Source organism: Pararge aegeria, chromosome 8, assembly GCF_905163445.1.
Source record: "Pararge aegeria chromosome 8, ilParAegt1.1, whole genome shotgun sequence".
NCBI lineage: Eukaryota > Metazoa > Arthropoda > Insecta > Lepidoptera > Nymphalidae > Pararge > Pararge aegeria.
This window is the reverse complement of record NC_053187.1, coordinates 7,486,396-7,500,393: the sequence shown is the minus strand read 5'-3', so window position 1 is coordinate 7,500,393 and position 13,998 is coordinate 7,486,396. Positions and strand designations below refer to the sequence as shown.

Sequence of the window (13,998 nt, the reverse complement as noted above, 5' to 3'; positions counted from 1 at the left end):
TTTACACAGCGTTGCATTTTGTTTAAAAAGTTTCTACATTGTTTGGAATGTCTTACTCAGCGAATCGGTTCACTTAAACTGATTTTCTTTGAATTCCAATATAAGTTGACCCTTGACTGCAAGCTCGAGTGGTGCTAAGTCGTGATGCAGTTTAAGATGGTAACCGGCTAATCTGTTAGGAGGATTGCAAATATATATCCAATAAGGACGCCCTGACCATTTTTTAAAAACCATTTTTAAATAACCATAGTACAATATTGTATAGTTGATTACAAAAATATTAATAACTAGATATGCCATATGGCTTCGCCCGCGTATATTTCGGCACGCAGCGTACTGCTACATAGTTTACACCTATAGTCATACATGAGTTTTTTGACAAACATTTTTTATCTTTCGTAAAAAATATGTATTTTTTTAAATAAAAAGTATCCTATATTACTTCTGATACGTCCAAGGATACGTGTCCAAAGTTTCATGAAGATCGGTTCAGTAGTTTTTGCGTGAAAGCGTAACAAACAAACTTACATTCACATTTATAATAATAGTAGGATTACGTTATAATTGCTATTATTGCTTTTGGTGTAACTTTTGTCGTAGCTTTTCTAATTATTATTATTAAAACTTATCTTATGTTTGTTTTTAATAATGAATTCGTGTTAATGAGTTTCGAATAGTGTATTAGATTAGCAATTATTCAGTCAGCTAATTTGTGGCTTTTCTCTTATCGTTGTGGTTAAGAGTTAATAATTTATTCTACTCGTCATCCCCGACATCATCATCATAACCCATTATCGGCCCACTACAGGGCACGAGTCTCCTCACACAATGGAAAGGGTTTCGGCCGTAGTCCACCACGCTGGCTCAGTGCTGATTGGTGGATTCACAATCCCTGTAAAACATAGATTATGAACAACTCTCAGGCATGCAGGTTTCCTAACGATGTTTTCCGTCACCATTGAAGCAGGTGATATTTTTATTGCTTAAAACTATAACTTAAAAAAGTTACGATGTTCGAAAAGTGAAACCGAATTCCTAACCACGAGGCTGTCACAGCTTCTTGGTACCTAAGTACGAGTATATCTAAGAATGGCAATAATTTTAGTATATATTGTCTATTCAATAGCTAGGTTAGACGTATTAATCTTACACACTCTGGCAGTTTACACGTGCCTTTGCCGCTTTACAGGAGTACTAACTGTTCTTAACTAATAAAAGACTATGTAATTTGCATAGTTAATATTACTTTAGACTGGCCACATATTGATTCGCCTTAACAAGTGTGAAGGCTACCACATAATCACCTGTCGCTTTAATGCTTGGATGCATATCCACTGAAGCCAAGCGGAGCGTAGATGTACATTTAATAGTGTTGTCCCATTTATGTCTAATGCACTCTTATAATAGTGGTGCTACTTATGAAAGAATGAAAAATGAAGGAATGCCATGCTGCTCTGTGCAGACCTGGAAGTATTGTCCGTGCTAGTGTTTAATCCGTGCGAAGCGAACACGCCCTGACACTAAGCAAAAGTCCCTCGGGATTCTTACGAAAAAAAAGAAAAAGGTGCTTTAATGCAAGTAACTTTTGCAGCCGCGCACTCAGTTGCTCAACGAAATAGTTGCGGTTTATATTAAGAGTGGTGGTTGCTCAATTCAGAAATGAATAAATAGCTCGAGTAACTATTGCACAGTTGTAGCATGTGCGGCCACTATAAATATGTCTATCTGGCCTGGATTTAAAATTCATTTTATCAATCTAAATAATCAATTTTTTCCTAATTTATTACTCTTAGATAGAATTAAAAAATAATATACAAAAGGCCACTTCAATGCTAAGCATTATTTAAAAGTCAACCTTGGCCCATTCATTAAACTCATATTAGACACAAAACTTCATATATATATATATATATATATATATATATATATATATATATAATCATTAGGATACATAGTATAATAGAATTAGTATGTGAGTTTCCTATTGAATCCGTAACTACCTCATTGGTTTATTGGTAAGTCAACTACGGGTCGCAAGGTCCTGGGGTTGATTTCCTGGTTGGCCCCAGAATGCTTATGCATTGGATATTTGTGTAAAACATTCTCATTAGGTACCACGTCGCAGTTGGAAATGAGTTTCCACCCCGGCGCATCTGAGAGCACGTTAATGCCCACCATCCCGCAGTTCGGTGTGTCTATGATCTAAAACTCTCCTATGAGAGAAACCCAGCAGTGGGACGTTAATCGCGATGATGATAAATATATTAGGGGCAGATGTATTCAGATGTAATTCTCATTTAATTTTCTCATATTACAACGTGAATTATGTATACATTTACGTGGAATTGTGTCATGTCATCTGAAGGGAAATAATAAACATTTTTCATCGTAACCTTAACTCACATAATGCAATTATTCTTGAACCCCTTAGATTACATCAGCTACGTGTACAATCAATTATATTTAAATGAAATAGGGTTATAATTATTGCTTTCCAAGCTCTTAAGAGTTTTATTGTTGCCCGCGACTTCGTCCGCGTTTGTTTTTGTTTTAAAGCATCCCGTAGGAACAGTTCATTTAAGACATGTCTGGGAGTAGCAAAAAATTGTAGATTGCTCTGAGTAAGCTTTGATAACTCGGTAAATTGATGGCCGATTGGCGCAGTTTGCAGCGATCCTGCTTTCTGAGTCCAATATATTATTCATAAAAATATTCGTCAGTCATCTTAGTGCCCATAACACAAGCTACCCTATTGTTTTTTTCGAAATGAAAAGTATTTTTTTTTATTTTAATCCCAAGAATCAGCTAAATATAACAAATTACATTCATATTTGAATGTAATTTGTTATATTTAGCTGTTCAGTAGTTTTTGCGTGACCAATAGACATACGGACCACAGACCAAATTCCAACAATTGGATTTTTGCGTTGTAGAGATAAGCTTAGTCTACTATTTTATTATATGTACTGCTAACTAGCTACTGCCTGCGACTACGTCTGTTTTTTATTTTTTAAGCATCTCCTACGAGCAGTTTATTTAGGAATTCAATTAATGTGTAATTCTACAGATATTTTTAAGTAGAAATTAAAATCGGGTGTAGTTTTTAAAAATAACTTTTTTCATTGTTTCTCTGACTAAATAAAAATAACTGTTTTATTTAGGTGTTATTAAAATCGTGATAAATTCTAAATTAAATTTCCAATTGAAAGGAATTAAAAATTATTTTCCTGCTTGTATATAAATACCAGTTATGACAAACCTATTTATTTAAATAACAATTAACACTGCGATATTAATGTAACCTACCTTTGTTTCAACCAGGCTTTTTTATCCTACTTTAGTACTTCAATCATCACATAATTTTTATTTATCATCAATAGTTTTCTCAGCGCAGGCTAAGTAATTAATTTTATAGGTATAATTTTGCTATTTCGGGTTACAGAAATGGTATTCTAACCATTTCTTTCGGTCCAGTAGGTACTTTCTGGGACTTTGGTTACAAACAAACAAACAAATAAATGTTTCATTTGTATAGATTAATATGGTATAGTAAATGATCATTCTTTATCTATGAAAAAGCCATTTGAATGAAGAAATTTAAACCGATAGAATTTTTTAACAAAAGATATTTATTTATTAATTACATTAAAATATTTACTTTACATGTTCAGACATTCTGGTCCATTATAAAATATAGGGGTATTTTTTTGACTTCCCTCTAGTAATTAATGGTTCACTATTAATATTAAAAAATGCTTAAAACATTTTTGAACGCCTTTTCCGAAAATGAAAAACGGCATTTTTCAATTTATTCCAATATTATTTTCGGAAGCCGTTGTTACACAATAACTCTTACGACTACTTTGTTGCGACTTCACAAAGCGTAAAGTTGTCGCAGGGAATAGTTAGTTAAGTTTAAAACCTTTTAAAGCGTGATATAAACAAAAACATTTTATAGAGGAGAAATATTCTAGGGAATGGTTGGAAAGTAATTTGACCTACGTATCGACAGTAAAATTCAGTTAGTCGTAGAGACGGGTCAACAAATAGTGTATTTCTGTATGTTGCTATAACCAGTGAGTAGAAAAACGTTAACGTACGTACATAATTTAAAAAAGCCCCTTGGAGCCTGAGTACAGGCATACTACCAGTTTCCATTAAAAATCCTTTAAAAATCTTCAGCTAAAAAAAACCTCCATTTAAAAATAAGTAATTTATTTATTTATGTATATCCTTAGTAAGATAATACACTTAAAATCGAAAACAATTATAAAAAATTGCGATGAATGTTATTTCTTTATAAAAAATAATACAAATGAGGAAAATTTATTAAGGAAATTGTACACTACCTAGTGCTGCTATGTTAATAAATATGATTTATCTATAATGGCAGATTAATCAATATCGTAATAGGACTCCAGCTACGGAGTACATATTTTTTTAAATCATGTTTCATAATAATTGGACAAAGGTTAATTTAGGTAGGTACGTAAGAATCCTTACGTAGCTATGTAGAGGTATTTTTATTTTTATTTAGTATTAAAGTACAAACAACCTGGAAAATTGTTAATAATGAAACTGGGAAAGCTAAATCTCGCGACGTAAACTTTGAATTAATTATTAATGATAATAAAGTTACCGCCGACAGTGAGGTTGCAAGTACCTTTGAAAACTTTTTTCAGTGTTCCTATTTTGTTAACTGATTCACTTAATTCTTCACCTACTGCAGCTCTAGAGTTTATTGAGGAACAACGTAAATGAGTGCAACGTTTTATTTAATTTTAAACATATATCTGCATATGAGATAATAAAGAATTTTAAGTTGTTGAAAGAGGAAAAAACAGGTGATTTATGGGGTATGTCTGTAATAGTAATATCTAACATTATAGATGTTATTGCCCCTTACTTAGCCGTACTTTTTAATGAATGTGTTGATAGAGGTACTTTTCCAAATTTAATGAAACATAGTAAACTTATTCCTCTATTTAAATCTGGCAATAAAAATGACATTAAAAATTACAGACCCATTTCAATCTTACCAGCTCTTAGTAAGGTCTTTGAAAAAATTATATTAAATCAACTTTTGAATCACTTCAATGTAAACAACTTACTACATCCGGAGTAGTACGGTTTTACTAAAGGTCGTAGCACTACGGATGCAGGCGCTAAACTTTTAAAACATGTGTACGATGCCTGGGAACGTTAGCAGAATGCCATTGGTGTTTTTTGTGATCTATCCAAGGCATTCGATTGTGTTGATCATAAAACCTTGCTTCTTAAACTAGCCCACTATGGTATCAAAAACGTTGCACTAAATTTAGTTGCCTCTTATCTCAGTGACAGAACCCAAAAGGTTTGCATAAAAGACATTAAGTCGCAGGGTTCGGCTATGTCAATGGGTGTCCCACAGGGTTCAATTTTGGGTCCCTTCCTATTTTTGGTGTATATAAATGATCTACCACACCATGTCAGTGAAACCTGTGACATTGTACTGTTTGCAGATGATACATCTCTAATTTTTAAAACTGATAGAGGTAGAGATAACTCTGACGATGTAAGCCGTGCTATGTCGCATGTGTCGCACTGGTTTACTGTCAATAATTTACTTTTAAATGCAAAAAAAACTAAGTGTGTGGAATTTATTTTACCAAATGTAAAGAAAGTTAATAAAAATATAATAATAAATGGAGAATCACTAAAAATGGAAGATTCCACAGTTTTTCTGGGCATGACCTTAGATTGTAAGCTTCAGTGGGGTACCCATATAGATACACTAGCAGGTAAACTAAGCTCGGCTGCCTACGCCGTCAGGAAATTTAGACAGATTACTGACGTAGAAACAGCAAGACTTGTTTACTTTGCGTACTTTTATAGTGTGATGTCTTACGGGATCTTACTATGGTGCAAAGCTGCTGATATTGAAACTATATTCATATTGCAGAAAAGAGCTGTACGGTCAATATATAAACTTAAATCACGTGAATCCCTCCGTGAAAAATTTAAAGAAATAAGTATCCTTACGGTAGCCTCACAATATATTTATGACAATATAGTATTTGTAAGACAACATATTAGTCTTTATAAACAAAAAGTGGATATAAACAGTCGACTTACAAGAAATGGTCATAAATTAGTGACATCTGCATAACGTCTGCGAAAGGTGCAGAAGTCATTTGTTGGACTGAGTATACGCTTTTATAATATGATTCCTAAGGTAATTTTGGACCTACCAATGCATAACTTTAAAGAATGTGTTAAAACACATTTATTACAGCGAGGTTATTATACAATTGATGAATTTCTTAATGACAAGGTTGCTTGGAAGCATCCGGCTCCGCTTTCATCTCTCACAAGATAGAAAAATGAATTTTGAAATGTAAAATGTAAATTGTTAATGTTGGAAAAGAGCAACTGCTGAGTTTCTTGCCGGCTTCTTCTCGGTAGAATCTGCCTTCCGAACCGGTGGTAGAGTCACTACACACAGACAGACTCGACGTTTCAAAAGTGCTTATATTAGGCCTACTTGAAATAAATGAATTTTGAATTTTATATCGGTCACGATTCAGTGAACTCCAACACCTAAAGAACCCGATCTATCGAAAGCAATTCGCAGTGGCGATTTCCATACAAATACAATGACTACTACTAAACTTTATTTGTATTGATAAGAACAAAAAAATACTGAAATCACTCAATCGTCTGTGTTAACAGGTCTTTATTAAAATTTTAAAATGGCGTTTTTTATTTAAGCAATTAAAATATCATTTGATTCATCGGTAAAGGAAAACTAAAGGAAACATGCATGCCTGAGAATTCTCCATAAAGTTCTCGAAAACGTGAAAAATCTATCAATCCGCACTTAGCGCGTTGGACTACGGCCGAAACCTTCACCATTCTGCATCACCGTCATGACAACCCAGGTTAGGTTAGGTTAGGTAGTCAAAAAATCGGAACAAAGTTAAGGTTCCCGTGACGAAGAGACGATATGTAGATTCCAAGCGAGCTAACGCAACGCAAGCTTTTAAAAAGACCCGCAGACTAAACGTAGCCCATATAGTCAACTGCGCTACAAGTCATACCTACGCAAAAAATCTTACGTGAAAACGTGCGTCCGAGTAGGAGCGCTAAAGGAGAGAGACTAGCCGGACGCTTAAGTCAATCGTGTATCTGTATACGTTACGCACTCTCGCTTGTTCGCTTGGCTCAGGAGGAACGTGACAATGAGTCATGTTTTTTCGTGCATGCGGCGATCATAGATTTATAAGACATTATCACGTTAAAAATCACGTGTCCGTCCTTCCTAAGTTCGCTGTAAGTGTCATCATCATCTAACCTTGACAACCTTCAAGGGACAAACCAGCAACGCATTTAATATTTGCTATTTATAGTAAGAAAATTTTCCTGGTTGTTGCTAATTGTTGTTAATGATTATCGTCAACGCACGGACAGCTCTGAAAAGCGTCAAATCTTAATAAAATATACTAATTTACTTATCTTATTAGCACCCGCTAAATTCAATGATGAGCTCATATTATCAAAGTGCTAATTTAGGGTATGAGATATCGTCGTTAATGGTCTATTCTTCGTAACTAATAATGTTAACTACTACGTTAGTACTTTTACTAATTTTAAAAGAGGGCCCAGGACACTGATCATAAGAAAGAAGGTATACTTTATTGTACACAATGAAACACATACAGCATAAAATGAGAGATAGAAATAAAAGTTGTATTCATGAGTAAGTTGTTTATGGGTGTATAGAAACAATAATATCATAAATTAAACTAATACGTACAAACGTAAAAAATACATTATCGCATATACAAAAAAACATAACTTAATGAGGTAAGAAAAAAGAATAGGTTAAAGCCAAAAGACGCCTAGAAAATAGATATTGGAAAAAAGGAAAAGTTTAAGGGGAAAAAGGTGTGTTTTTGCTTAGATGCTGCTAGGGATTGAGCACGTCTAATATGAAAAGGAGTTCCAGAATTGCACAGCAAACATTTAATTTTAACCATGTATTTAACAATGAATATTTAATACCCCTGCAGTATATTGAAACGGTAACTTTTATATTGTCCAAACAATTCTTGATCGTTGCAGTACACAAGTGAATTCAATAATGTTAGTCACACGGTAATGGCACTATAAGTTACGATACAGGTATTTTACTTAACAAAACTAAAATAATAATTAAAAGTTCAACTCCAAACTTAGAATTGGCAGAAAAACCAAATAAAGTACGTTCCTGCTAATGTTTTTTTCCCGGAGGGAGAGTTAATATAGTACTAACAAATTAATGAAATCCGATATGGCATATTCGTATATATGGTAGGGCTATGTATCCTAAATAAATATTTATAAATATTTATTATAATTGATTCCAACCAGAAATCGATTTCAATTAAAACAATAATCATTTGCATAATTTATCGTTTTACCAATACGAGGCGTTCCCGATCATTCAATTGATTTTTGGCTATAACTAAGGCATACATTTTGACAGATACCGACCCGCTTACTAATATTATAATGATTTATTTTACACGTTTAGAACTACCTTAAGTATAAGCTTCGTAACGTGTGTTTACGAATTTTATGAGAGCTGTCATTTAGAAAACTGTTTAATAGGTTTTAGTCTTATATAAATAAAATACAGCTTGCTATCCTTTGCGTTCTAACCATGACACTAATAAACGCAGACCCTTGCTTGTTTGATTAATAACCTGGGCTAGTGTTATTTGCTAGTACACTTAACATCCATCAAAACGTGCAGCCTTGTTGGTAATTAATGGAGATTTGATATTAGATGAAAAGAATATGATTACGCAATAGATTTTTATGTAGACCTTATTGTGCGATTAGCACGCTCACAATCAGATCAACATCGAAGTCGAAGTTTGGAGTATTAAACGACGTGACGCTCAAAAAGTTGGGCCATCTTTGAGTCTTCGTTTTTATTAGACATACATTCTGATAGGAACACTGGCTGTAGTCTGGAAAACGCAACCTGTAAAACAAGGCATACCTATTAGGTAAATTTAAATAGTTAGTAAGTCGATATTTGAAAGCGACCTGATATAAGATTAGCACGGTCACAACTTCGATGAAAAATGTTTGAAGGCTAGCAACCGTGAATCTAATGAACCACGCTTTTAAATCTTACATTCTGCAGTAATTATTCTTATTCAATGTTCCGCTGCGCTGGCTATAAGGTCAATTAGATACATTTTACTATGCTTTTATAGTATTTCGATTCTTAAACGATTCCATGATTGCTAGCGTGCTATTTAAACATTTTTAAATAGACAATGACAGGTGACAGGTGATAAAAACGACAAGTTTCTGATAAATATCCATAGACAAATCAGAAACCAAGTTCTGTACGTTTACTATAACGTAACAATACTTCATTCTCTGCTAGCATATTTTACAAACATGGATGGTTTTCCGATGCTAGCTTTAAGTATGTTTTTGTTAACTTTTATGTCAATAAATAAATAAAAAAATGGCTAATCTCTTGTCATTTTTGACGTTTATATATACCTACCTGCAATGGTGTGCAAATCGGTGATAGTCTATATACAACGTGTAACTAAATTACGAAATACCGTTGAAGGGTGCATAAGTATGTATCTTAAGGAATCACTCAGTAAAAATTTTTAATCAAAAGAAGCGTATTAATTTTTCCATACAAACGAATTCAAAACATTCTAAATGTTTACTTATGACAACCCTATTGAAGATAAAAGACCGACACTTGCATAAAACCTACACTACGCGTACGTAATAAAGTGACAGGAGTCACTTGATTTTACTTTTGTATGTGATGATAGGGCTGTATCTGATTTATTTTAGTAAAAACTATGACAATAGTTTACTCAAAAACTATTAGCTATTCAGTTTCACAGAAAAGTTTCAGAGATTATAAATAATGTACCTCTCAAGCCTCTGAAGTATTATTTCCATTTTCATTTATTGTTTTTGTCTCGTGGCTTTCGGTTTTCCTTTCGGGGGAACCGCGTGTGAAACCCGGCACGCACCTCTAACTTTTCGGAGTTATGTGCGTTTTATTTTAAGCAATTTTTCACATGCTTTAACGGTCAAGGAAAACATCTTGAGGAAACCTGCATGCCTGAAAGTTCTGCATTATGTTCTCTAGGAAGTGGGAGTCTAATATTCCGCGCTTGAACAGCGTGGTGGAGTACTGTGCCTTATAGGGGGCCAATAATTGACAATATTGATGATGATGATGATATGTGTTCTAAACTGGAAACTACAATCTTGTCGAAACTCCACGGTAAATTAAATGCCTTGGAAATCTAGGTAAAATAACAAAGATAAAAATTGGGCCCATAAAAATATAACATGTAATAAATATTCTAATATTTGTAAAGTATTTACTAAATAACCGTTTTGTTTGTCCGCAGGTACAATTCGTGCTGATCTTCAGTCATCAACTGCAAGTTCTCTTCCGGCCGTCCTGTCAGTACCCTCGTGTTTTCGTGTACTGGATCGCGTTGCACGGCTTCCTATTCTTGTTCCTCTTCAGCGATTTCTACAAAGCGCGCTATAACAAGGCCGGTGGTAAACCGAGGACCAACGGCCTCTGTATGGTAAGTATCTGGCATTACCTTTAAGCTTCTTATGCAAGTTGCCAAACTTTTTCGAAGTGGTGCTGGAAAAGGTTATAGCAGAGGGTTTTAAAGCAAACAGACCACGCTGTTCCAATACGGGTTCGTGGTAATTAACGATTATTACCATTTATGATATGAATGTATAGTATGTGAGAGTGTGTATAGTTATATGTTAGAGATAATAACCGGGACCGACCGTTTAACTATTTTCTAACTCTAGGCTGGATCTTTTGGGTTGGGTCAAATTCAACTTCAAATCATTGCCAGATCAAGGTATGGGTGTATAGGTGTTCCGCAGTTGAAAGTGTTAAACACCACCGGCAATTACGATACAATATTATTTAATATATCGAGCCTCTAACCGCCGAATTAGCGAAACGGACAGATCAAATTTTTTGCAGTCGAAAGTTTATTTTACTATTTTTTTACAACTTCTTTTGGTAAATCTTTGATTTTTCCTTTACGTTTATTTAGTTAATTCGGCGGTAAAGGCTCGACATCAGTGGCGTGCACTGAGGGTATGCACAGGGTATGCAGATGATATAACATGAAGAAAATCTCCAGCATGAGTTATAAAAACTTACGGATAGGCGTTTAAAGATTTATAAAAAGCCTACCTTAAGTATTTATTTCTAGTACTGCAGATTTTCTTCATTTTATATTATCTGCGTACCCTGTGCATACCCTCTACGTACGCCACTGTATGGAACCCTTCATGCTTGTGTCCGACTCTAACTTGGCCGAATTTTATCAAATAGGTTGTAATTGACAGACCAAGCTGTTGACCCGCCAAGATGATAATGGTCGAAAATCAACGCCTTATATACAGAGCAACAATTCGCAGGGCATCCAGGGTACACGTCCTTTAAAGTACCGCCCTGTGTCCATCAACCTGACGCTATGGTGTTAAGCCTTACGCGCCTGTAATTACACCGGCAACCATGCCCTTTAGACCGGAACACAACAATGCTGCTTGGCGGCAGAACTAAGCTTGGCAGTCAGTGGCGTGCACAGGGTCTTGCCAGGGTATGCATAAAGCAGATATATAGCGTAAAATAGAAATACTACCCTCCAATACGAGCTATATAAAATGATTTGGGTATGCAGTGCTTTTGTGCATGTATGAAATGCACGCCACTGCTCGACATGTACATTTTTGTTGATGATTTGTACGATTTATCTGCTGTTTTATTAGTTTAGCAATAAATAGAAGCTGTCGTAGATGTTTTCGCGCTATCCATGGTAGCGTAGCATGCTTAGAAATTGCGTATGGAGGTCGATAGCTGCTTGCGTGCGTTTACCAATATTTTTTGGATTAGTTTGATGGCGATGGCTCATGTGCCACAGAAATACAATCATTTAAAGTAGCGTAATCAGTCTTAATTACGAAAAACTGATGAGGGTTTATCATCATTGTTTCGTAATAAACTTGGAAGATTAGTCACAAATGTTCGTTCGTTGAACTACTGTAATACATCGCTTCCTCTTAATATCAGCTTTAACTCTATGAATTATTATAACGTTTTTATAATTTCTACGAAATCTGTTTACAATAACGAACCTCAATTAAATACACCCAAGTAATTCAAGGCTAATTAACAATTTGGTGTGTTTTTAAGCCTAATAAAGATATAATTATAGAAATAACGGTATTATAAAAAAAATATATCGAAAGTGGATGTGTTTAATTATATTTTAACAAGCTTATCGTGACTTCCTTATATCAATCACTGCCAATTAAAATAATAAAATAAAATTATATTGCTTTTATTTCATATTTTTATTCAATTGTTTTATAGAAAAACTAATAGATAAGATATTTTATTGGCTGTAATAAAGGCCGTACGATTCATCTTGACGCTTCCTCACGGTTCCGCGGTCGCGCTGATGAACTTAGCATACTCTTCAAGCGAGCACTAAGATGCGGAAACACTTGTGGTCCTCTAGAATTTAAAATTTTCGCATTACCGTGGTACGTTTATTGAAAATCTAATAAGTTATATTTTATTCAGAGAATTGTTTCCAATCCAAATATTTAGCTTTATCTTATGAACTCACCTTAATGGTACGTAAAATGAAAATACACTTTATTGTACACCTAACAGAATGAAATTATAAACAATAATACAATATATAATACAAAGGTCAATAAAGGACGGCCTTATCGATAATAAGCGATCTCTGCCAGGCAACCCAACAAAGTAAGGGAAAAAAAACACTTAAACTAAAGGGCTAGGTTATACCCAAGAAAAGAGTTATATGAAATACACAAGTAATAATTAAAAGCAAGTAAAAATACCAATCATTCTATCATACAAATTATAAGCCAACAACACAAGATATATAGCCCATAGCCGAACGGCTACAACCGAAAAGTATTTAAAAAAGAAAGAAGTACTTTGGGAGGGAATTTTATGATTAGGTTATCTTCAGAACGGAGAGAGTGACAGTGAGAATCACTGAGAAACTCAAACCGTTCTTTCAGATAAGGAGGAGTAACTGATTTGAACAAAACACAATATATGAGATACAGAATATGAGTATTCGTGCAAACGCAAATTGGAAGCCATTCGAATTTCAGCATAATCAAGAATTGGAAAAAGGAGAGATTGTGCTAGCGCAATTCTAGTGGGTAGAATTACTTAATAAAAGATTCTTAACTGTTTCACTAAATTATAATTCTCTCCATCAAAAACAACATAAGGTAGGACGATCCAATCTATGCGTAAAACTAAGTTTTGACTGGCTATTATAATTACTTGGGTTTTAGGTGGATTTACTAAAGCGGTCCGTTAGATACAGATATATCTATAATACTGCGTTATATATATAATACTGCGTTAAATGAACTATCCATTTAACGCAGTAGTCCCACAATTAATTAAATATTGTAGAACAATGTCGCGTACAAATCAAAAACTACGATAATGATACCATTACAACTTTTAAATTATCATTTAAATATGTATCGATACATTACAATTTGTAAAGAGTAACAGTTTTTTCATTACAAAATAGTATTCATAACTTATTGCGTATTGCTGTATGTTAATGTTTTAGATGTTGTATGGACATTGACCGCGTGTATATTAGACATTATACATTCGTTCAAGGTATATTTAAATAGGAAGAATAAGGATATTCGTTTGATTTGTTAATAATTAATTAAATATTCAAGGTTCTTCCAACGAATATTTGAATTTTAATTAAGTTATGGGTATTGTTTTAAATACTCTATTCTTAAATCCGACATTGAAAACTTAATAATCTTTTCCAAAAATTGTCATTTTCTAAGTTTCTTGATAAAGGATTCAAGACAAAGCATGAATGCTGTTTTATCATATTAATATGGTAAATGGTG

The 13,998-nt window shown here is 33.9% G+C and overlaps 1 protein-coding gene across 2 annotated transcripts in view; it reads left to right on the top strand.

Annotated features, from left to right (window-relative positions):
* Positions 1 to 13,998, top strand: part of LOC120625573 (elongation of very long chain fatty acids protein-like) — a 74,273-nt gene that overhangs the window by 54,362 nt on the left and 5,913 nt on the right. For both annotated transcript variants that reach the window (XM_039892628.1, XM_039892629.1), the window contains one exon: positions 10,431 to 10,616. In XM_039892628.1, the coding sequence (XP_039748562.1) occupies positions 10,431 to 10,616 (186 nt within the window). The remainder of the gene's footprint in view (positions 1 to 10,430; positions 10,617 to 13,998) is intronic.